The sequence below is a fragment of the Heloderma suspectum genome, chromosome 5, assembly GCF_057233095.1.
Source record: "Heloderma suspectum isolate Gila_16-S chromosome 5, 16-S_ref, whole genome shotgun sequence".
NCBI classification, from domain to species: Eukaryota; Metazoa; Chordata; class Lepidosauria; order Squamata; family Helodermatidae; genus Heloderma; species Heloderma suspectum.
Genome location: NC_139462.1, coordinates 218369626 through 218395618, shown reverse-complemented (window position 1 = coordinate 218395618; position 25993 = coordinate 218369626). Strand labels below are relative to the sequence as shown.

Genomic DNA, 25993 nt, shown 5'->3' with positions numbered 1-25993 from the left:
GATTCAGACTTAGTTATACACAAATTAATGGGGCTTCAGTTAGTCAGGACTCCAACCGAAGGTTGATTAGCCATTTCATGAAATATTGATTGTTTTAAATGAAAAAGTGTTATATTACTGTTAAGGTCAGGCCATTTGTTGTACTATCTGCCAACCTCAGTCAACATTTTCTAGGTCTTAACTTAAATGGCAAGGGCAGTGAACTAGTATAATAGTGCTACTGCTTCCTTAATAGTATTTGTTTTAATTTTTCTGCGTATGTAGTATTGTGACAGCTCTGGCAATACAGTGAAATTTAACAGGGCATAATGTGGGATAGTCACATTTCCTACCTAAACAGCTTTTAAAAAGAAAAAAACAATGTGATGCAGCAGAAATGCTTTGTTATTATATACTAACCAGACTGTGCATGGCACATTTTATTTCTATAAAACTATTAAAACTATTACAAAATATTCAAAAATACATTTTAGTAAATTGACAGCGGTTATTTATCAGTTTATTAATGCAAAACATCCTTTGCCCTCCCTCTGTACAAACTATTCTCCATTGTCACATAATAGCATGTGCGCTTTTTAAAAAATATTTTCTCATAAATTTCTTCTTCTTGATTTTGAAGGTAAAAATAAGAGAGTTTCTCCCCAGAGTTTTGCAAATGAATAAGGTTGTGTAACAGTCTTGAGTTCCAAGAGCGTGGATGAAAGGGGTGGTTGTTATTTTTATACAAAGCAAAATATTTCAAGGACAATAGAAACAATACAGAAGATGACATTACATTTGATACTATTTAAATTAAAATAATATATTCTCATATTTTACACTATTTCAAAAAAATGAAATGTGACTGTTAAGTTTTGATCTCTAAAAAAAATTGAATTTACAGTTCTGTGTATAAAAATATAATTTACTGGACCCCCTCCCCACTCCCCACGGAGTATGTCTTTTGTTTGTTCGAGACTCGCTGTTGGGAAAGAGCAAAGCAATGTATAGACAGAAAGGACAAACATTTTACTTTTGGAAAGTCTGGACACACATAACACATAGAAAAATAGAACTCTGTGCAGTTTTGCTGGGCCTCGCAAAATAATTTTCTTCTCCCTGTGAGTGTACAGTTCACATGATAATAAATTATCAAAGAAACTATTTAAGGCTCTTGAAGGTTGGGTTCATATTCTTTAAAACATCTATTTCAAAATACCAAACAAATAAATATCCAGGAGATGAGGACAACAAAACAATAAAACAAACAGACAAAAAATATAAATCAAATAAAAATATATATATTTATAAACTAAAATGAAAACTTCCTGGGCTCTTTCTGTTCCTTAAAGTCTACTTTGGACTGTCCTACTATTATTATTGTTTTAAAGTCTGTCTTTCTTCTTTCTTTCTTTCTTTCTTTCTTGCTTGCTTGCTTGCTTTCTTGCTTTCTTGCTTTCTTTCTCTTTCTTTCTTCATCTTAGTTTCCCCCCATTTGTATTATTTTATTCTTACGATGGGTAAGAGTGGAGTTTACAGAGCTGTCCCCCTCAGCTGGCCATGCCCAGTGGGTGTATCATCTCAGAATCCAATACCCAGCGGCCAATGCGGTAGAGGAGGTGGGAATACCAGTGGACACCAGCTGGTGCATCGTCTGGTGTAGCGGCTGGAAAGAGTATCGGGGAAGAGAGACCACTGGGATACAGCATCGCCAGGAGGGCATGAGCTACTCGGAACGGGGCGAACGCCCAGTGGGCCCAGCTATGCTCCTCAATGACAGCATAACACGAAGCTAGCACCTGATTAATGAGGACTGTGCCCTGAGCAGTGAGTGGGGCATAAGCCCCTGAGGCCTCTTCCTGCAGGGACACGCTGTGCACCACCGCGGCCTGTAACAGTGTCTGATCCCCTTGGCCCAGCACGTAGACGCGTTGTCCTGGCTGCACGCGGCTGGCGAAGATGGGCTGGGGTTGGGAATGGTTCTGCGGTGGGGCCACGAAGAGCAGGTGGGCCGCTGTGAGCAAGAGGCGTGTCCGGGGCTGCTGAGTCTCAATCACATAGAAGAGCTTGTGAATGGGGGGTTCCTCCCGGTCCAGGAAGGTGAGGAATTCACTGTAGAGCAGCCGTCCCTGGACATCCGCTGCCAGCACCCTGTCACCAGGGTTGAGGTCCTTCACCAGCTTGGTGCCCCCTCGCTCCAGATTCACTCGAGCAGATCCAGGGAAGCAGCCACCCGATTTGGCAGCCACCGAGTTCTCTGAATGGGGAAGAAATGAGGCTGTGTTAGAGTCGAGCAAAGGGACCGACTCATAAAGAACTAGGGAGCTCAAGAGACGACAAGGGTTTCTTAATGATGCTAAGGATGGAACTTGATGGATTGCTGCAGCCTATGGATTTTCGTTTGGCAGTGACACAGAGGCAAGCCTTCTCTGTGGTGACAACTGCCCTGTGGAATGATCTCCCTTCTGAGTTACGTTAGGCCTCAATGCTGGCATATGTTCGGTGTTTGTTGGAAACCTGATTACTTTGGCTTTCCCCCAGCCGTGAGCTATCTTGGAATCAGCCTCTAATATGATACCGTTTTGTATTTTTTGTATTCTTTTTGGTAAACCACTTTGGGATTTATTCAAAGGAGAAGTGGTATATACATTTTGCTAATAAATAAACTTGAAGTTATGGGAGCCCCCAAGCTACTTTTGCTCTGTGTTGCTTTGAATCCCTCTTCCTCCCAGTTTCTGCTACATTGCATTGTGTGACATTATGTCATCAAGCTGCATGTTCCTCCACCCCAGACCACAGCCAGACAATGATGTTTGAAGAGGGCGGGGAGACACACAGACCTGGTTCACACCTAATGACAACCAGAGTACAAGTTGAGTATGGCTTGTTGGTGAATCATGGGTTGTTGTTACATGCGAACCCTGTACTATGGCTTAACTCTGGGTTGTTAACTACGAACAACCCAGAGTTCACAACACAACAGCAAACTATGGATTCTTGTTCTCATGTTCATGGTTAAGAACCCATAATTAAAGCATAGTGCAAGGTCCACACATAATGACAACCCATTCAACAAAAACCCACGATTCAACGACAACCTATACTCTCGGCTGTCGTTATGTGTGAACCAGGCTACTGTGAGATTGCATCACATCATGCATTGTGTTGTATTAGTCCCTACAAGGAAGCAGGATAAAAGAGACACAGACTATTATACTGTTCAGTTAGTGCTCTGACATAATGTGGAGTGCATTTAATGTGTGCCTCATGTAATAAATATATATCACGTTTATATATATTGCTTTAGAGTGGGAGTGAATAGAAAGTAGATCCGGATCCACTGGTAGATCTCTGGATGACGTAGTGCTTTAGAACAGTAATTTAAAAGCCTTTTCAGATCCAGGAGGATCCACATTTAATCCCAAACTGCAGAATGTGACCTCCTCAATTTTTAAAAATAATATAATATACCAATTTTTCTCCTCTTTTCTTTAGACTGATCAGATGCAAATGAGGGTGGGGCTTGTCATGGATAAAAAGACACAAAGACCGACCAAGGTATCTTCTTTTATACACCTATAAAAAATATAGTACCTTGGACTTTACCTATGGTTTTCCCAGTAGCAACGTATGGCTGTGAGAGCTGGACTATAAGGAAGACTGAGTGCCGAAGAATTGATGCTTTCGAACTGTGGTGCCGGAGAAGACTCTTACAAGTCCCCTGGACTGTAAGGAGGTCAAATCAGTCAATCCTAAAGGAAATCAACCCTGAGTGCTCATTGGAGGGACAGATACTGAAGCTGAAGCTCAAATATTTTGGCCACCTAATGCGAAGAGAAAACTCCCTGGAAAAGACCCTGATGCTGGGAAAGATTGAAGGCAAAAGGAGAAGGGGACGGCAGAGGATGAGATGGCTAGATAGCATCACCGATGCAATGAATATGAACTTGAGCACGCTCTGGGAGAGAGCGGAGGACAGGAAGGCCTGGCGTGCTGTGGTCCATGGGGTCATGAAGAGTCAGACACGACTTAACGACTGAACAACAAAAGACAACTGGTTCCCTTTGTCTCCTGAACAAAAAACTCAAGCAAACAAAACATTGGTGTTGTCACTGAGATCCACCTTAGGTCGAGAAGTCACTCCTATATGGTCTTGACCCGTCAGTTGAAGGCCAATGATTTAAAGTAGATTTCCCCAATCTGGCATCCTCCTGATGTTCTGGACTACAATGTCCTTACCATCAGCCATGCAGGCTGGGGTTGATGGGAGTTGAAGTCCAAAACATCTGGAGGGCACCAGGTTGGGGAAGGCTGATTTAGATGTCTGAGATAATGTATGCCACTTTCACAAAATGTCTGCCATGGGGCAGCTTGCCCATTGACAAAATGGCTATCATGGTGGACATGGCTGGGCACAAAACACTCATTTCCCAGAAGGCAAAGTGGTGAGACTGAAAGAAAAGTAACTTGCTCAAGAACCTGAGTACAAGGCAGAGGTGGGGTCTGAGCTCCAAAACACGAAACCACCCTTTTGTGCCTAAATAAAGATGGCGCTGGAGGGCAGCACTTCGTTTTGCAGCATGCCAAATAAAATACAGATCTGGAGGGCCGGGGAGCCTGGTGGGTGTTTGCGGGCACAGCGATGCCCACAGGTACAATGTTAGAGACCCCAGCAGTAGACAGCACAATGGATTCAACTCCACCAGTGTCCTACACTCATGTACTGTTGAGCACATGCTCCCTGGTTCTCTGTCATGCAATACGGGAAGAGCTACTGCTATGTTCTGAGTTTTGAGGAACTTGGCAGGAGCTCAGCACAGGGAAGAGGATGGGCAGCCTGTTCTAGCTGGTGCTAAGAAGTAAGAAGCTGCCACCATGCAGTGGCAACCAAAGTGGATGGGACCCATCATGATGTGGCGAAGGCACGGGAGCTGCTAGGCCAACACTATGCAGGTGGTGCCCACATGGACCTTTGACCTCATGATTGCACCCACACAGTGCTGACCCTTGGGCACCTTACGACGGACTCCAGCTGCCACTCAGAAGCGGTGGCCTTATTCCAGCACACCACCTTGCTGGCCGCTGCTAATCATTGATTGCCTCTTGTGTTGGATCCAGATTCATGCTGGGGATGGAAGTGGACTTCCCTGCCCCCTCCTTCCCATGGCAGCCCCCCCCCAGCCCCCTGAAAATGCTACACAGAGGGTCAGGGGACCCTGCTGAATGGGGTGAGCTGTGGTGTGTGTGTGGGGGGGACCCCCAATCAGGCAGAGGGTCCTTCCTCTCGCACAAGGTCCCTTCCTCTTGAGTATGGCAGATCCTGGATCCAAACCCTTGTCAACAAGACACAGTGGCTGGGCACTTCTGCTCCTTTCTGATGTAGCCAAATCACCTCCAAGTGGCTTTCACCCACCATTTTCAGACAGTGAAATGTTTTGGGAGCACCCCGGTGTGGTGCCCAGGAGAACAAAACGGATGTATTCCAGTAAATGTGGGCCCAAACGGAGACCAAGCCACACTGGGATGCATGGCGGAGAAAAGCCACTGTGTAGAATCCAGAGCCGGCAAACACAGCTATTTCCACAAATGGTTTGGGAGCACCTGAAGCTAAGGAAAATGCAGACCTGGTCGGTGCCTAGAAAAGAGACAGCTGGGCCACTTAGAGCTTCCTAAAGGGATATAAATGGTAAACAGCTATTTAATAAAATCCATCTCATGGTGCCTTTGCAATGCCCAGAATTAATTAACATCAGAATCCAGCCCCAGAGCAGAATGCGGTCTCTCATCCAAGTTCTGGCTGCCACGCCCAGACCTGCTCAGCTTCACGGGCCTCATTTACCAGTTACATCAGCCACATGGAAACACTTCCTATTGCGGTGGCTCCAAGGGGGGCGCGGAAGAGCAACTGGAGGCCTGCAGACCAATTCTGACTCCTGGAAAGAGCCAGCTGCCAGAAGCGAGAGGTGTGACCCGGGAGAGGCAGCTGTGGCAAAAGGATGTGCTGGCAAGTCACTAGGGGACGGGTGGCCATGTGTCAAACTTTACAGACCTCTCTTTGAAGGGCTCTCCAGTCCAACTCTGGGTTAAAGATACAGGGCATCTCTACACCAGTCTAAAATCCTGCATTTAAAACAGGGCTTTCTGCTTCCATTTTAAATGCAGGATCACCACTGACTCCCTTTATATGTGCTCCCCCCCACCTGCCCCCGAGTCTTCCATTCTCTTTCAGTGATCTTGCTCCTCTTCTTGCCACTTTAACTCTGTTGACGGAGGAAACTGAAGCGGAATACAGCGGGGTAAGTTGATAGCTCATTATCTGTGATCTATTTAAAAACGGAGCAAAGGGCATTTAGTGCAGGAGGGTCACGGCCTCATGCAAAGAGCTCACAAACTTCCGTGAAGGAGCAATCTCAATCGCAGGGTAAAAGCCCGGTGTGAAGGAGCCCACAAAGCCCCAAGAAGGGAGAGGAATAGCACCTGGACAGCAGGTTGTACATTACCTAGTCTCAGTCTTCTCCACCATGGTGAGATGCATTGTATTTCTATTTTAATTATAGTAGTAATTTCTAAGTTTGCATCTCTATCTATAAATTAGCAAATGCACATTTTATGCCAATCTTGCCCTCTTTTGCCCTCCTTTTTGGCGATGCATAAGCGGCCTCCCTACTAGGGGATCTGGGGGAGGGGGGAACTGGCCCACCATTCTCCATCCCTTCCTGAAAGTGGCCTTCCATAAAACTAGTTCCTACCACAGGTCGAATCCAGATTTAGTCATATTTAGTGTAGACTCATTAGAATCAATGGGTCTTAAGTTGTCATGGCTAACTGAAATCCCATTGATTCCAGTGGTCCTGCTCTGACTATGACCAATCTGGATCCAACCCAAACGGTGTAATGTATGAAAAGTTTTGCCAGGCCACCCCACCAAAATCCAGCGTGGTATAGTGGTGAGTGTGTTGGACTGGGTTCTAGTCCCCACTTGGCCATGAAGCCCACTGGGTGACTTTGGGCCCATCACAGACTCTCAGCCCATCCTACCTCACAGGGTTGTTGTTGTGAGGATAAAATGGAGAGGAGGAGGAGGAGAATGTAAGCTGCCTTGGGTTCCTTGCAAGAGGAAAATGGGTGGGATATAAATGCAATAAATAAATAAAATCCCCACTTAGTCTGACCATGTATTTGTGGCAAGCACTGGCATGGAGGGACTCCATGCGGTTCAGAGAAATGTGATATGGCATTTAGATCATATCCCCCACGTGGAGCTACCGCTGTGTGGAAGCATTCTCGGAGATTTCTGTGCTGCAGGAAGGCAATGTGTAAAGTCAGTGGTCTTTAGGCAGTAGTACAGCTGAGGTGCCGTCAGTCTGGCTGGGACCCTCTGCCACGGCACACTTACCGAATGGTTAATCTTGCACTGAAGCTGCTAATGGAAGACACACTATCCTTCTGGCTCAAGTCCATGTCTGCCCCTAGATCTCTACTTGTGTAATTATCATTCTAATACATTCCTATATGTGAGGGAAAATCCAGGGCTTAATTTGAGTAGGGTTCAGCCCAAGAACTTGTTTTTAATGCCAGAGGAATAATTAAAGCAATAAAGAAGGGAGTGCTCGGAACATGCATGCGGTGCCGCTTCCTCACAACTGGATACGCTGGGCATAGATGAAACTTGTTAGTGTTGATTATTCCCTTCATCCCTTTTTGTACTTAAAATGTTCAGCAGCTATTTGAGACTGGGGAAGTCCCAGCTGTGGCCATGTGGGTATTCTTGGTTGCTCCTACACCAGCTGCCGCGTTTCATGACACTTGCTTACCACTGACCTGTAGTAGCCCGTTTCAGTCTTGCTTTTATCACTGGGCGCGTGAAAAGGCAGGAAGCCAGAAATCACCCCGATGTGGAAATGGGATGGAATCACCCTGGTCTACCCCAGGTGCATCTGGGGTTTGGTGACTGGTTTCCAGATTCAAGGGTGTCGCTTGGAGCCCTGCAACCAGGGGGGGTTGATGGCTCTGAGGTCAGTGGGGTGGTGAATCCACTCTGGGTTTCAGTCAGAACCAGTATGAACTCTAAAGAAGCCATCCAAGACGTGAGGCACTTGGGATGGCTCCTTTAGCGTTCTGACTGGTTCTGACAAACCAGGAGCGGATTCACCGCCCCACTGACTTCAGAGTCACCAGCCTCCACTGCCCCCCCCCATCTTAACTGCTGGGAAAGTCCCGACCATTGGCAACAGTGCTGGGATTGCTGCTGAGCCTAGGTGCATCATGTTAACAATGCCAGACAAGGCATTTGAGCAAAACACGCCTGCCTCTTTCCCAGGACAGGCGAGTAGGCTTTGAAATCCAATCTTCCCTTCCCACCCATACATGTTTGTACACCTGCTTTCTTACCTATGAAGTTAGCACGCATGGCCTTAGAATTAAAGGGGGAGCAGGGACAGCGTTAACGTGTGCTCACTCTTCTTCCTGTCACAGCTGCCCAGATGCGAAGGCATCTGCGCCTGCAAGGAAGAAGCCAACGCAGCGTTCTAAAGTCCAGGCGCAATTGGCTTGAACCTGAGGCTGTGATCAGCCTTCCTCGTTAGAAACATTTACTATATCCTGATCGTTGATTTAAAAGTTGCCTGCAAATGAATATGATGAATTTGATCAGCATCTCAAAAACAGCCGACGAAAAGAGAAAACACAAATAATGGCCTAAGCATCCTGCCAAGCTGATCACCCTCCTGGTAACTAAAGGGGGACTTCCCCCCGCCCCCGGGATGCTTTGTATTGGGTGATAGTGATCTTGGAAAACCCATCCTGAGCTGGGAGAGAATCTTGGGCAGACATCAGGTGCCCCTGGGGTTTTAAACAGCAACAACAAAAACCAGACTAGAAACGTTCCACTTCTAAAAACAAGTTCTCATTCTTTAAATGAAAGTTGTTCAGGGCTGGCCCAAGACATTTTATTGTTCAGGGCTGGCCCAAGACATTTTATGGCCTGAGGCTGGGGACAAGATGGTGCCTTCCCTGTACAGAAGCCAACCGGACTGTCAGTTGAATCTTAGCCAGTGGAGGCTGGTGGCTTTGATGTCAGTGGGGCAGTGCATCCGCTCCAGGTTTCAGTCAGAACCAGTCAGAACTCTAACGGAGCTATCCAAGGTGTGGAGCTCCTTTAGAGTTCTGACTGGTTCTGACTGAAACCTGGAGCGGATTCACTGCCCCACTGACATCCGAGCCACCAGCCTCCACTGAGCTCACCTCAACACTGACCAGTAGGACCACATTCTCTGCTGCACCTGAGGGCAGCAGGCTGGCTTAGGGGGTGCAGGGCTGGCTAACTGGAACACATCCGTCTGTCCTCCAATAACTCACTGCCACTCCCCAGCCCCTGGCGTCCACTGCCTGAGGTGACTGCCTCACTCTGTCTACCGCAAGGGTGGGCAGTGTGACGCCTAGCCCCCACTGTTCCCAGCCACCCTCCAGTGACCCCCCAACTTTAAATCAACTTAAAATGCAAGCTACATTTGGCCCTTTTGGCACTCCATAGCCACTACAGAGCACCAAAATTGTTAAATTTAGCTTGCAGACAAGCTGCATTTAGCCATTGTAGCGTTATGGAGCAGTTTGCTGCCAAATTTGGGTGGCAAACACAATTTCAGGCCTTTTCCTCCTTTTTGGGGGTGTGTGTGCCCCATGCTCTGCACAGGGCCCCATGGAACATAGCCTGCGGTGGGGGCCTGGGAGGAAAAGAGGTCCCCAGACCTCCAGGCATTGCCCACGCCTGACCAAATGGTAGAGTCAGCCCTGTGGTGTTTTTGTTTTAAAAACCATTGTTCAGTAGGGCAATGCATCTGTTGGCCCACCCTGGCTACGACCCTGCTTGAATGGCCCATTGTCGATGATAAACAGTTTGGCCTAGCTTCACTAAGGGATACTGGGCTCTAGGGTTCATGCAGGGATCTTTTCTTCCTAGAAAGACTGAGCCCATATGGCCTGCCCACTCTACCTTGCACTGAACAGCCAGCTCTCAGGACATGTTTCAATCTATCCTCTAAACTGCTCTGAAACAGCATTGCTGCTCTGTGTCAGCAAGCTGAGATGGTGAGGCTCCGTGAGCCCATTGGGGAGCCTGTGTGGGCCAGAGGTTCCCCATCAAAGCACTAACTTTTACTGTCCAGCAGCAGACACAATTCCCAAAGGTTTGCTTGTATTTAAAAAGTGTCTGCATTCCAAACACAATTCTAACATTAACTTTGGATAACTCTGACTTCCCTACTGGGCCTCAGTTGGGCACTGTTGTGCCAACCATGCTGAAACTGCCGAGCTATTACCTTGAAGGAGAGTCCCACATGCTCCTTCCACTGTGATATCCAGCAGCTCTATTTCACATGCACAGACTCATCTAGAGCATAAGGAGTCTGCATATTCAGAGCAATGCAACTGGATTGTTCTACAGAAGGTGTGCTGGGTAGTACATTGCAATGCATTCAGCACCATGCACACCCAAAGGCTGGCGGGAGAGGGAAATAAAGGTTTCTGTGAATCCCCATGGGGATCCCCTCCCAAATGTGCAAGTATTCCTGCCCTTGGGATCATGAGGCAGTTTAGGGCCAGCTCTCACATGCATGGATGTCACTTGATCGCTTGACCCTTGAGAATGACTCTCATCTCTGTGTTTGAACTGGCTCTCCAGAAAAGCATTAGATTTGAGATGTGGTGACATAGAAGTTCTACCTGTGGTGGCTTACTGACCAGTACTGAAATCCGGAATAGGGCTGCAAGCTTTGATTGGTAGATAAATCAACTAAAGTTTCTTTGATTAATTGGTGATGGCAAATTTGAATCTATGGGGCTGTGAGTTAGAGGTACACTTGTTTCTTGATTGATGCTGCTTTGGTTCTGGTGTCTTTCTATCATGGGAAACCATCTAGACCAGTACTGTTTAACAGTATGTAGTAGCTTCTGTTAAGGAAGTGGGGGTGGGAGGGATGAGGAAGATTTGAGACCACACAGATGACTTGGGGCACAATCCTATACATGTTTTGTGGGACTTTTTGTCTGTCTAAACATATATAGGATTGTGCCCTAAATTACCTCAAGGTAGAAAAGTTCACCTTCTCACCTTCAGTTGTTTTCAAATGGTAACCTGGGGAGTTTCAGGGTTCCTTTAAAGCTTGTCAGGGTTCCTCAATGAAAAGCTTCATAATGTCAGACAAGATTGCCTGTAAAGACAGCTTGATCCTCTCCTGAAATGGGCAGGGGAGCGTTGAGTGTGTGTAGGGTGGCTCCACAGTTTGTGAGGCTTAATAGGACCTGTGTTGTCTATTCCATGTGACATCACAGGTCTATGATATCACACTGAACCTGTGGCGTCTATTCTGCATGAACTGACTGAACATTCCAGAACACGTCCTAGAATTCTCTCCAGTTCGCAGGGGTTCTCTGGCAGGCATGGAACTATGGACATCGCCAGCCTGTGTCACCCTACGCCATGGATATGAGGAGGGCCCACAGCTCGGTGGTAGAGTACATGCACTGGATGCAAAAGGTCTCAGGTCTGATTCTTGGCATCTCTAATTAAAGGGATCAGACGCAAGCTGTTGGAGACCTTGAGGAGCTCCTGCCCATCACAGGAGAAAACAATGGGTCCAGTGAGCCAATGGTAAAAGCAGAGTCACAGAAACAAAGAAACATGGAAACTTATACTGAGTCAGACCATGGGTCCACCTAGCCCAGTATTTTTGACACTGACTGGCAGTGGCTTTCCAGGGTTTCAGGCAGGATTCTTTCCAACCCCACCTGGAGATGCTGGGGATCAAACCTGGGACCTTCTGAATGCAAAGCAGGTGCTCAACCACTGAGCTACACCCTCCTCCCCATAGCATCCCATCTATAAAAGATGATTTTGCCATGCATCAAGGGCAGCTGTCTGGCAGATGTAACAAAACAGCTGGCTGTATGGGCTCATGTTCCTGTTTGCTTCCAGCATGGCTCACCCTTACTCCAGAGTAGGTAGAAGCCATGAGCACAACCTGAGCCTAAGGAGGCAGGTCCATTGTTTGGGGGCAGCGTATACACGCAAGAAGAACAGATCTGTGCACATTTTGCTTGAACAAGGCAGGGGCAGTATAAAACTATGGAGCCCTATGTCTCGGTGGCCACTGAAACTCTGTTACTATGGAAACATGGTTGCTAGGGAGAAGAGAGAACTTGTGCCCTCAGATATGCTTCAAACAGCAGATAAAATCTGTAGTCCTACGAATGGTACCACACGTCCCATGACAGCACACTTTTAATTTGGGTCATTACTGGCCTAGTTTTTAGATAGGTGTATATCGACTGAGAGGAGCATAAGAAAACCAATCTAAAGCCCCCATAGCACCCCCCCACCTGAAGCAAAGCCCTATTACCTTGGCCATTCATTCATTTCTCTCTCCTCCTCCTCCCACCATGTCGGAATTTAGACTATAAGCCCCTTGCGGGCAGGGACTTGCACTTTAAAAAAATGTTTTATTTTTACTTATTGAATTTATACTTGTATTATGGTCAAGGCAGAACTGTCAAGGCAGCTTACAAACAAAACTTCTGGGTTTGGAACAGATTAAAAACCACAATAAAATCAAATGACAAACAGAAGGGCTAAGATGAGCAAAATGAAACTAATTATAAGACAGCAGCCATTCCAGCCTGCTGTTCCAAATGCTTTTTGAAATAGCCAGACCCTGAGTGACCCCGCTAAAAGCTCCTAAAATAGCTAGTTCTTAACTGACTCTTAATGGAGAGTGGCCCAGGCAGGTTTCCCCAGGGAGCGAATTTCCATGGTTTTGTTACGTTTCTCTGGAAACTGCAATGTTATACCTTGAGTCAATTGGTTCCTGCCATATGGTGCGGAGTGGGAATGTGAGCATACCTGATTTCCCTCCCAACCCAGCACACCTGTCCACCCCACCCCCTCATGCATTACAAAAAAACAGGGCAAAAGAAGACACCCATTTGCATGAGCTTTGCATATGCACATGTATATGTACAGGTGCAAATTTAGAAATAATAACTAGTATTTAAATAGAAATGCAAGACATCTCCCCATCGTAGAGAAGACTGACCAGGGGACCTGTGTGCCTGCTCAGTCCACTGTGCACATGCTGTTGATGGGCAACTTCAAGGCCCTTGCAGCTCTCTCTCCTTATGGTTCTTTGATGCTAAACCAGACTTTGACTGGTCAAATAGAGGCCACCTTTAAATAGAGGACTATCCTCTGCCAGCTCTCCAAAACAGAGGACTGCCCTTTGTAAAGTAGGACACCTGGCCACCCCACCACCTGTCACTCAGCTGGGGGTGTACTGCTCCAGCGGGGCCTATCTTGCAGATCGCACAATCCACTGCTGGATTTTACCTGTGAAATCAACCATGTGAAATGGGCCTGTGTGTGTTGGACTGTGTACTGGAAACGTGGAAGACCATTGTATATCGAGGATCTAGTGTTGTGTCACAATTGTTCTCTTGCCCATGTCTAGAGTGCCGTTGGGCCTATTTGTTAAGCTGATGGGGATGGGGTAGCTATGCTGGTTCCCAGGGCTAAGGCTCTGCTGGAGGCTGGCAGATAAGGCCTTTTGGCACGATCTCAAGGCTAGCTGAGAGCAGAGACGGGAGCTATCTGTGTTGGGCTGGTTGCCTGCTAATCGTTGGGGCTGGTTGTTTTCCAGTCTACACAAATGTAGAATGTATGATGTCTTGGAACCATATCCAGAATGGGAGAGATCAAGAGGATCATATATGGTTCCCTGGGACCCTCCCAATTCAGAAGCCATCCACAGGCCTATCCTGAACTGGTGCTGTGGGCCAGGCCATTATGGGGTTACGTTTGCTGCTGACTCTTATCTTGATAAGAGTATGAGGTCTGCAGTAGTTGAAGGAAGGTTGGTTGTATGCTTTGAATGTATTGTCTTGCTTTTACTTGCTTGATTAGCCTATTTTAGCTAAATAAATGTCTTTCTTTCAGCCATTGGTGTGTTCATTGCCTCTGAATACCCAAAAAGAACCATTGCCAGTTTACAAAACAATTGGCAAAACAGACTATATGTGGGCAGAGGCAGGGCAGGGATCACACTGGGCAGGCAGGGATGTAGTGCTTCCCACCACACGTAGGAGAAGCAATAGACCAAAATATTGCCTGATGTGGTCCACTGATGTCGCATCATCCTCATCCTGTTGTGGTTAAAATGTTCGATTAGAACTCGGGAGACCCAAGCTCACTGGGAGACTTTGGGCCAGTCGCTGTCTCTCTGCTTAACCTGCCTCATAGGGTTGTTGTGAAGATAAAAAAGGGGGAACAGGACCACGTACATTGCCTCAGAGGAAAGGTGGAATATAAATGAAATACATCAAATCAAATCAATCAAACAATAGGAGTTTGCACCAGCTTGACTGAACTTCCTTGCATTTTGTGTGGAAACAAGAGGCCTTTCACTCATCGGAAACCTAGGCCTAGGCTAAACTGACCTACGTGTGAGTGTTGAGCTGATTTTCTTTCCAAAGAGGACCAGAACAAAGAAGCCAAGAGCTTTTTGTCCCTCCCAGAACCTGGGGCCTCAGTTCCTTCTCACCGTTGTCCTCAGAACATACGTCTAATGTAATAAATATACCAACTTCCTTGGACATATTTATTGCCTGAAACAATTTAACACCTCTCTCCAGAGAGTCCAAACATACTGGGTGGGTCTCTCTGGCTCTGCCCAGGAAGTTAAACATCAGTGCTCAAACAAGGAATGCTTTTCAAGCTCAAACAAGGAACAGCTTTCAAATTCACATTCAAATTTGGGTCTTTCTTTTTTCTTTCTTGTGGAATATTCTTATTCAGATCAACACCCTTTGAGGGCTTCTTCTGCTTACAGACACCCCAAATTCACTCAGGCCAGCTACTTACTCACTGAAGACAGAGCATATATATTGTGGTACATTGTTACACCAAGTCCCAGTTCCTTACAAAATGTGGAGGAAATATGTCGCCCTGTGTCCTCAGTGTAGCATTGCTGTGGGGCTGGCCAAAGACATTTTGCTGCCTGTAGCAGAGCAGCAAACGGTGCCTCCCCACTGTCACGAAAACCAAAGAACATAATATTCAAATCTGCTTAAGTTATTTTGGAACCTAAGATAGACAGTTCCACAAGTACCCTCCCCCACTACTCCAGGGCAACAAAAATAACACAGCAATAAATTAAATAACAAACAATTTGCTGCTGTTTCATGACACCCATAAGCAACTGCCTGAGGAAGCCACCTCTCTTTGCCTAATGGTAGGGCCAGTCCTGCATTGCTTTGGGTTGGCCAGTTAACATGGGCTGATCTTATGACATAAGAAAATACCCTTAGAATTCATAGCACAAGGAATAATAATAATAATAATAATAACAATAATTCCATTTTATGAATGAGGAATTGTGGTTGAGAGTGAAGAATGACTTGCTCAATGCTTGCCCAAGGGATTTGAACTCTGGTCTCTTTACTTCAAAGCCAACATTCAGTCTATTACAGTCTAATATTTTGGCTTGTAACTAAATCAGCATAAAAAATGTACTATGGTCCCAAACACATTTGCTTTGAAGTAAGGCCTGTTTCTCCCTTGACAACTTTCTCACATAGATACCACTCGCATGGAGACGCTGTCAATGCTTTGTGTCCAATGTTAGTCAGACTTAGAACAGACACATCCAGATGAGTGGGACTTAAGTTAGACTAACATTGAATACAACCTATTCTTGTGTCCCATTGCACTGGGATCCTCAGAAATATCAGACACCAAGGCTTAATTATTTCAAAGGCTAACATAGACTGGATAATTTTAATGTATCTGGTGCCATAAATGTAATCCTATGCCTAGAATTACCTCCTAGAACATATTTATGATTCTGCCTTCCTCCCTTTCTCTGTCTCTCTTACTACTTCAAATCCCTCCTCAAAACCCAAATGTTCTCTGTAACCTCTGACATAATCTGATAGCCATCACCCTCTCTTGCAGAGGTGGAGGAACCTATAGCCTTCCAGATGTTGCTAGACTACAGTTCCCATCAGCCACAGCCAGCATGGCCAAAGGATGGGATGTTGGCATACAACAAGATCTGGAGGACCACATGATCACCGCCCCCCACCCCGCAATGATGCCTAAGCATGTGTACAGAACTGAACACATATTCCCTGGGTAACTGTTGCCACCATCTTCCTCTTCTTCCTCTGTTTCTTCTCCTGTCAATGTTAGATTGTAAGCTCCCTGGAGCAGAGACCTCTATTCTCTATACAGCACAAGACATACTGACAGTGCTATATAATTAATGAGTTGATAATTGCATGAATGTATCCAAAGAGGCTTTCCCCCCCCCATCCCAACATGCTCTCTGTTCTGCTAGTCCAGCATAAGACCAGGGATGGATATGTCTGCTATGACGCAGAGTTATCTGGAATCCTGGCTGGGAACAAGGAATAAATACAACATAAATACTCTGAGTTGGATCCTGGAACTGCCTTCGGCAAGAGAAAGGGCTCTGCTTGTGGAAGGCCCCTCTACCCAAGTTTTGGAGATTCCTCCTCTCCTTCAGACACACCACAGCTCACCCAATTCAGCAGGGTCTCCTGACTCTCTGTGTAGCATTTTCAGGAGGCGGGAGAGGGGAGCTGCCATGGGAAGGAGCCAGGGGAGAAGTCCACTTCTGCCAGAGCAATTGATCCAGTGTAAAACTGGATCTAACCCTACATCTTTGTGAAATGAATACATACATGTAGTGATAGGAAGCCATGATTGGCCACAGCTTCCGAGAGTTGGAACCAGAGTTACACTGGATCAGCTATACAACGATAACTTCAAAATGATCAATGTAAGGTCTGCTACACATAACTGTAATTTTTAAAAGTGTATACTTAATATATTTTAAGGGTACATCTAAAAATTTCAAGTGTGAATGTAACACAAACATGTACTTTAAGAACTCCTGTACCATTAGTCCGCTTTGCAGGGCTCCAAGACATCACAGGGTGTAGAGAAAGATGTCTTTTTCCTCCCTCTTTCATAATACTAGAACCTGCGATCACCTAATGAAATGCAGCGGTGGGAGATTCAGGACTGATAAAAGGAAGTCCTTCTTCACGCAGCACATGGTTAAACTATGGAAAGCGCTGCCACAAAATGCAGTAATGGCTAACTTAGACAGCTTTAAAGGGGGGTTAGACAAACTCATGGAAGATAAGGCTATCAATGGCTACTAGCCATAATGGCTATATGCTACCTCCAGGATCAGAGGCATTATGCCTATGTGCACCATTTGCCGGGGAACATGAGCGGGAAGAATGCTATTGCACTCATGCAGCAAAACTTTTCAGTTTTTCATAGGCAGCTGGTTGTCCACTGTGTGAACAGAATGGTGGACTAGATGGACCCTTGGTCTGCTTAGTTATATATTTTGAAAGAGAAAGGTTCAAGCCCCACATGAAAGAATAGTCTGAGGATCAGTTGCAAGTTTCCAGGCAGCTTGGGTTGAGACACTCAAAGGTTGTTGGATACCTTAATGCAGCCTTCCTGAACCTGGAGCTCTCCAGAGGTTTTGGACTTCAACTCCCATCAGCCGCAGTCAGCATGGCCAATAATCAAGAATGCTGGGAGTTGTCATCCAAAACATCTGGAGGTCATCAGGCTGGGAAGGCTACCTTAATTAGTATATCACCCTTGAATATAATTATCAGTTAGCATATCTATATCACAGACTAGCAGCACACCCCTATGCGTACTTACTCAGAAGTAAGCCCCACTGTTTTTATGATAAGGTTTATTTAGTGGGTATAGCATTGGAGCCTTAGTCTGACTATGTTCTCTCTCCAGGGAATCATGGCCAGTGGGGTCAAGGAAGAAACAAGACTAACACTACACTCCTATATACACGTACCTAGGATTAAGTCTTATTAAAATCAGGGGGATTAACTTCAGAGTAGAGTTTAATGAGTAGAGTTTTTAAAAAAAAATTTAAAAAAACTTTTAAATGAAATTTTTGAGTAGAGACTTAATTTTAAGCATGGTTTGGAACTAGGTTATTTGATGGAACATCTTCACCTGCATCAGCTGCCCTGTGCTTTGAGATCAGACTTGAAGCCGGTCTCTGTACAGGTGAGATCAATTATGTTGACAGGTACGAAAGATAGGGCTTATTTTTGGTGGTGGCCTGATGACTTATAGAATTCTTTTCAGGCTTCTTTACAGGTCTTCAGGCAGACAGTCAATATGTTTATTTCAGGTTGCTTTTTCTAAATAAGCTCTATGATCATGTTTTTATTAGTATTAAAAATGCTTTAAATGGTCTTACTGGCATCTGATATTTTAATGGTTTTATGGCTTATCTGGGTTTAAATGATATGCTGGTTGCTGCTTTTGGTTGTCTATTGTTTTCATGATAATTTCTGTGATTTTACATTTTGATTTGCCATTGTATTTTTATCTCTCTTATGGAAGGTAAATAAAGTGTGCGGTTTTATTGCTGGCTAATTTGTATTGTGTTGTTTTTATTGTTATATTTACTGTTGGTTTTATGCCATTGTATTTTATGTTCCCTGCTTTGACACCTTTTTGGAAAGTGGTATATAAATTTCAATAATAAACAAAACAAAACAAAACAACAACAATAATAATAATCTGCCTTGTGAGGGCTCAAGAAATGTTTTAAAATGTCTGATGGAGAATTAGGCCCACAAAACTACAATTCCTAGCATCCTTTGGAAAAGCCATTACAGTTAAACTGGTATAAAATGGATATACATGATGTGATGACTTCCAAAGGGTGGCCCAAGGCCCACCTAAGGATTACTGGAATCTTGTAGATGAGTCCCCAGACAGTGGGAAAAGAGAAAAGAGCAGTATAGGAATATGGCATAATTTCCCCAGGCCCACTTATAAATCGCCCCCAAAGAGGAAAAAAGAGTCCAGTGATCTGCATAACATTTGCATAAGCTAATGTATATGTAAAGATGCAAATAATTGGAAAGTATTATTCAAATGTAAATAGAAATATGGTACATCTCACCACAGTGCAGCAGAAGACTGTGACGAGGTGGCCTGTGTGCCTGTCTGTTCAGTCTCCTGTCCAGTTGCTAAATGCTGATGGGTAACTCTTCTGATGATTCTTTATTTTTAAGCGAGAATCAGACTTCAAACAGAGGATGCCTTCGAATAGAAGGTTGTCCTCCATAAAAGGGGACACACGGCCACCCTACCAGGTGTGAGGAGTTTGGGGCTGAATGGAGTGGCTCTACAATGCTTGCCAGGCAGAAGATGGTATAACAGAGAATTAGCACAAGTCTCCCTGCCATAGCAGCAAGATGACTGGGAAAAGAAACATATTGTCTGTGGTGAGCAAACTCCAGTCAAGTTCTTTGCTCAGTTTTAACTAAGCCAGGATGTTACCCTCTTGTTTTTTAATGACTGTGAAGGCCATTTGTTAACAACACATCTCCCCTTTCTCTCCTCCCTCCCTCTCCTTCAAGTTTCTTCTGGCTTTTGGAGTGGGCTATTTCCAGACCCATTTTCTTCCAAAAAGGAGGACAGGCATGGGACCCCATCCTTCATTCTATTGCAGTTTGAAATCAAGCCTTGGAACAGTTCCTGATGAAGGGTGGAAAAAAAGGAAAACCCAAGAAGAAAAAAGAAAGAACGGTCGGTATCAATTGGCTAACAACTTTATCTCTTCTGCTTGGGAGTGGAGGGAATGAATCAGCCAGAAATCTTTCCGAGGGGAAAAAACATGGCAACTAATGAGCAATGATGCCCTTTCCGAGGAAGCAAACGCCACCTTCGTGCAACTCCCCTGCCCCCACGAGCCCAGCTTGGGCCTGGCTTTGTTTGCACACTCAGAGGGGCTTGATGAATAGGTCCAGTTGTGTAGCAACTCAGTAAACATGCCAGCAGACCAGCGGAGGTGTGAAAATCTGCTCCTTTGAGCAGGCCCCTATTTGGGTGCGCTAATTAAAATCCAATAAAGGGTCGGCACTGTCATTCTGATGTGTGTAATAAAGGGAGGCACTCTTAGAGCAGAGGAGACACTTCCAATTCTCCACCCCACCCTCACCCCCTATTTGTTCAGGTGCGGGGGGGGGGGGGCTCTATGCCAATTCACACACATACACTCCAAAAAAATCCCTCCACACAAAATCCCCCAAAAGCCTTCCAAGCCCTATTTGCACAGACCAGGAGACTTTTCCAAAACACTCAAGATGTGTATTTGAATTTGAAATGGAGGAGTTTGCTCTCAATACCCGCAACTAGCCGTGCCATTATCCCCTGTCTCTTTTACTGCTCCTGCCCTCCTGACAGCCATTCAGGCCTAGTGTGGGGGGGAAGTTGCCTCTTTTGCATTCCAATCTCCAGGATCATTCTTTTGGCAAATAGAGATGGCGGCTCAAAGGAACTTCCCTGCCTGGAACTCTTCGGTTTTTAATCTTCTCATCAGATTCTCAGTCATGAAACCAGAGCCCAGCCATTCGAAACCGGCTGGAGGGGATGGGATTCAAGGGAGCTCCCAGGAAATCCAACTTGTACAGTCACACGACCTCGTGTGACATGCCCTCAAATTATTCCCCACCCTTCACAAACCCCTGACTGTGCACTGCATGTTAATGCTTGGATTTGGCCTTGTGGAATGGTTCACTTCCTCTGGAAGTTATGAGGTGGAACTGGATTGTACTGGGGGTTCCCAACAGGGTCAGTTGGTGCACCTAAGTTAGGAGAGCCTGTAGGAGAGGGGAAATTTAAGATCTGTTGTGAAGGTGAGTAGAGGTTTTATCACACTGGCTGGGGATGATGGAGGTTGTAGTCCAACACATCTGGGAGGTGCCAGGTTGGGGAAGGCTCCTTTGAATGAAAAGCTGTTGGAGCAGAGTGGGCAAAAGTATGAACTAGGATGTGCCCAGTTCGAACCGCTCTTACATCCTCTACTATGATGACAATTACTTTGATTACTCCTCCTCCTCTCAGTACTACTACTACATACTCATCCAGTGGTTTGTGAGCAATCAGAGCAATTCACATAGTAGTCCTTATGATGGTGCTATAAGGTAGATCAGTATTAGCCCTGTCAGGAGGTGATGTGTTCCTCAGGATAGAGTTGAAAAGAGGGTGAGGGAAAATTTAGGAGACCCTACTCCATCCTCCACACATTTCTGGTTCCTGTGTGCACAGAGCCAACAGGCATACATGGGAATGCACATGGGCTCTTACATGCGTGATCTACACCTTTCCATTCATCTCAAGTATGGAGAATGGATATGAGAACATACTGTGTTTAAGTATGCTGGCTCTGTGCAAAGAGGTCCCTTGAATGCATGGGGGATGGGGTGGTCGTGGTGGTCAGCAGGCACAGCCCTGGCCCCTTCTTCCATGTGTTCATTTCTACATGGATGAACACCCGAACAGGGCCATTGTTCTCCCCGTATTGTGGTCGGGAGTGGGAGGTTCTGTTCATCTCATTCACGTTACAATTTTAAGCGCACTCTTCAAAATCTTAAGTGTATACCTAAGAAAACACAAAGCTGAATGTGGGAAGCAGCCCCAAAGTTCCCATTTAAAGTGTCTTAAAACAGGGGTGGACAGAAATTAGTCCCCCAGATGTTTTGGACTTCAACTCCCAGAAGCCCTGGCCAGCAGGACTAGAGATCAGCAGTGCTGGGAGTTGAAGTTCAAACAATCTGGAGATCTACCTTCTGTCCATCCCTGTCAAGACTTCATGCAATTCTGAGTCAATTCCTCCACAAATAACAGGGGAATATGACTAGTTTACCTCACGTGCCTGATGTGAGTATAAATTAGATGGGGTTTTATGTGTGCAAGCAATTTGCACACATAAAACATGTACAAGTCTCCTTCATGACCTACATTAATGAAGGGTAACAGGATGCTGTGGCCCTATAAACCATTGATAAAAGTATAATTTATTTCACATTGTCTTTGTTGTTGGTAGTCCACAAGACAATGGCGCTAAAGAAATGGGATCAGAGCTAATTTGTATCCTATGGGATAAGCAACCTGGTGCTTTCCAGATGTTTTGATCTGCAACTTCCATAATCCCTGATCATTGGTCATGCTGGCTGAGGCTCATGGGAGCTGTAGTCCAAAATCTCTGGAGGGCAGCAAGTTGCCTTCTTCCAGAAGTAATTTCAAACAAGATCCCTTGCGCAGACCTAATCATCAGTCTATAGCACCCCTTTCCCAACTCTGCCCCAAACTTCCCCTCAAATTTCAGGCCTCACCATGGAACAATTTGGATTTTATACTTGTTGTTTCTTAGTACCCTTTTTTAAAACACAAAATTATAGAAGTTGGGGTTTTACACGATCCAACTACTTTCACTGTTAGCATCTGTTAGCATCTATCTTCCATGCAGTCAGTGTGTTGTGATTGTTCAGATTCTTGGGGTTGGGTGGAGAGGAGGGAGTGTGATTACAAGAACAGGCAAGGCAGGGATGCAATTATCCTTGACTTCAAAAAGTCAAGGCCCCATTAACCCTCATTCTTATCTATACACTACAGTACACTACATTTTTATACACCCTGTTCAATCTCTCTCTCTCTCTCTCTGTGTGTGTGTGTACACATACACACATACATGGATCCAGATTTGTGGTGGATCAACTGTGCTGAAGGAGGTGGACTTCCCCACCCTCTGCAGCCCCTCCAGCCCCCTGAAAATGCTACATAGAAGGTCAGGAGATCCTGCTGAATGGGATGAGCTGTGGTGATTATGCCGGGAGAGAGGCATCCCCTGAAATCAGGCGGAGGGACCTTCTGTGCATTGAGTCCTTCCACAAGCAGAAGGTCCCTTCCTCTTGTGGAAGGAAGATCCTAGATTCAACCAATCCACAATACATTAACAAATACACCTTTCCTTTTGCAAGCATGCATAGGTTCCATGCTGCCACCACCATAAGATGTTCCATGCCCATGCACAGGGGAAGCCCAAGATAGCTGTCCCTTGTTCCATTTGCAGACCTACATTCCTGGCTTCCACTAAAAGTCTCTTCTGAGAGAGCGCCTTCTCCCTTACCAACCTGCCTGCTCACTAATGTCATCAGAGGACATGCTCCTGGTGGTTCCACATGGCCCGATGGCCCAATTGGAGTCCACCCAGAGAAGAGCCTTCAGGGCAGTGGCTCCTTTTCTTTGGAACTCCGTGCCCCTCAAGGTCAGGCAGGCGCCAACACTGTGTTGCTTCCAAAACACTTCCTGAAAACAGCCCTATTCCAGGAAACATTCCTTAATTGAACAGCTACTTTTTTTCGGCATTTTTAAAAAGGATAATTTTAATATGGTGTTTTAATTCTTATTTTATCTTTTTACTATTTTACCTTTTATGTTCACTGCTCTGGAATCTGTTTTAGATGTGGAGTGGTATACATATATGTTGTAAATAAATAAATAAATCCCAATGCTCTCCCCCTTGATTGTGAGCCAGGCTCTGGCCTGGGCTGCTGGCCACTGTCCCAAACTCTGCAGATGTTGTAAACCCGAAGTCCAGATTTTAACCGTTTTCGTACCATCATGCAGCCTGGCGCTCTCCCAATGTATTGGACTACAACTCCCAACATCCTCCGGCCAGCCATTCTGTGTGGGAGTGCTGGGAGTTGTAATCCCACACATCAGGAGAGCGCCAGTTGGGGAAGTCAGCCCTAGTCGTCAGTGACTGAATGAATCCCAGGCGTCTTCAGATGTGTATAATGCATGCACATTCATTTTGGATTGTCAAACCTAAGGCTTTGGGGCCTTACCCAGCCCTTCTGGAGGGGTGGTGGTGTTCCCTAAGGCGTTCTGAAGCCCCCTACTTTGCTCCACACAAATTACTGAGCCATCTAGGATATGCGTGTGCTTCTGCTCCTCTTTTGGAGAGCTTGCTTTTGTGGACCAGAATGTCTGCAGTATCTTAAACATGCTATACATCTTTAAAGTCTGATAACTTGCAAGAATTGCAGAGTGGGGGTGGGGGAATCCAACAGATACCCTTTTTGTGCTATTAATAGTTTGGAGTCAGGTGGAATTGACCTTTTATGGGATAAGTCATGGGTGATCATGACCCTCCACCTTAGAGGTTTGACACCTCTGCGTTAAGGTTTTGGTGTGGTGGGAAATGTGTAGGTTCTCGTAGCGTGCACCTCTCACTTTTGCACACGTATGCATGAATGCACATGCACACACCTTTCAAGCTTCCTACAACCTCCCATCTCCATGAAGCTCAGATGTTCCATTTTCACTGGTCAATTAAAGATGCAATCCTATGCATGTGTAGACAGAAAAAAGGGCTACAACTCCAAGCATGCCCAAGCCAGCCTCTCTCTTTCTCCCTCCCTCTCTTTCTCTCTCTCCCTCTCCCTCTCCCTCTCTTAAGGTGCAATCCTATGCATGTGTAGACAGAAAAAAGGGCTACAACTCCAAGCATGCCCCAGCCAGCCTCTCTCTTTCTCCCTCTCCCTCTCCCTCTTTCTCCCTCTCCCTCTCTTAAGGTGCAATCCTATGCATGTGTAGACAGAAAAAAGGGCTACAACTCCAAGCATGCCCCAGCCAGCCTCTCTCTTTCTCCCTCTCCCTCTTTCTCCCTCTCCCTCTCTTAAGGTGCAATCCTATGCATGTGTAGACAGAAAAAAGGGCTACAACTCCAAGCATGCCCCAGCCAGCCTGGCTGGCTGGGGTATGCTGGAGTTGTAGGCCTTTCTCTGTCTATACATGCATAGGATTGCACCTTAAGAGAGAGAGAGAGAGAGGGAGAGGGAGAGGGAGAGGGAGAAAGAGAGAGGGAGGGAGGGAGAGAGGGAGAGAGATGTGCTGGGATTCCAGCCTTCTCAGGGGCCTGAAAACGCAAATATGTGCTATATGCAGTTTGCACATGTCCAGGAGCACTGCTAATTATTATTGAAATACATGCACTACATTTTCAGCGGTTTTCACTTATTCCTTGGCACTAAAAACAGCTTCTGGGTTTGAGATGTGGCTGAGATTAAGCTCTACCAGTGTCTGTACTGGGGGGCAAGGAGCATAGGGGCTGGAGAGACCATAGCCTCAGGTCTCTCTTTATGGAGACTGGTTAGAATAAACCTGACGTACTCCCTCACTGTTCTCAATGACGTCTTGTCCATTGCCTTGAATGGGTCTTTCTCCTTCACCCCCATCATATACACTTTGTTAACCCTCCTTTCCTATGTCAATCGATATATTTAGAGTAAGTTCATTATTTTTCTTTCACGGCTGCGTGTTTCTTAGCACTTTTAAAGTGTTTTCTTTAAACGCCAGCCAACACACAAGGGGAGGTGGCAAAACAAGCAGCGCGCCTCCCTCCCAAATCATTCACCGTTAACTGCTTTGCGAAAAAGCGACAATTTATGCAGAAAGCTGGCGGGGAGGTGGGGGGAAGAGACCCGCCCCCGAAGGGTGCATTTCTCCGACAGACCAGCAAGTGGCGTGCTAAGCACGGGGGATTCCCAGCAGCTCCAAGGGATTTGAAAGAAGGAAGCCGAAGGGGAAAGAGCTTTTCGGCCTCACCACATAGCCGCAAGGAAGAAAGAGCATTGGCGTCCCGGGCAGAATTCGTCTCTCGTGTAAACGGACGCTGTTAGCGATCCAGATGTAACACATTTTTCATAGGATCGAAGATGGCGTAAAATCCAACGTAAGTCCTGCTTAGAGTAGACCCACTGAAATGAATAGGACTTAAGTTAGTCATGAGTAACTTGTCTCATTCATTTCAGTGGGTCTGCTATAACTAGAACCTATGTTGGATTAATAGCCATGATTCTCATTGTAGGTGACGACGAGAGTTTAGCGCGACTACAGGCCGGGACAAGCTATACTTGTTGCAATCCAGACACTTCTTGCTGAGGACTTGGTCTCTCCTAGGACATTCCCAAAGAAAAAGGATCCTGGACAGCACCCTTTCTATCGTAAACTGGATTGGCCCCTTTGTATACCACCTTTGTTGGTTTGCAAGATGGTATATAAATACATTATCATCGTCGTCGTCTG

At 45.8% G+C, this 25993-nt stretch overlaps 1 protein-coding gene across 1 annotated transcript in view; it reads right to left on the bottom strand.

Annotated features, from left to right (window-relative positions):
* Positions 1 to 368: 368 nt before the first annotated feature.
* Positions 369 to 25993, bottom strand: part of SHH (sonic hedgehog signaling molecule) — a 38047-nt gene continuing 12422 nt past the window's right edge. The window contains exon 3 of the mRNA XM_084859314.1: positions 369 to 2236. Coding sequence (XP_084715440.1) covers positions 1530 to 2236 — 707 coding nt within the window. The 3' untranslated portion in view covers positions 369 to 1529. The remainder of the gene's footprint in view (positions 2237 to 25993) is intronic.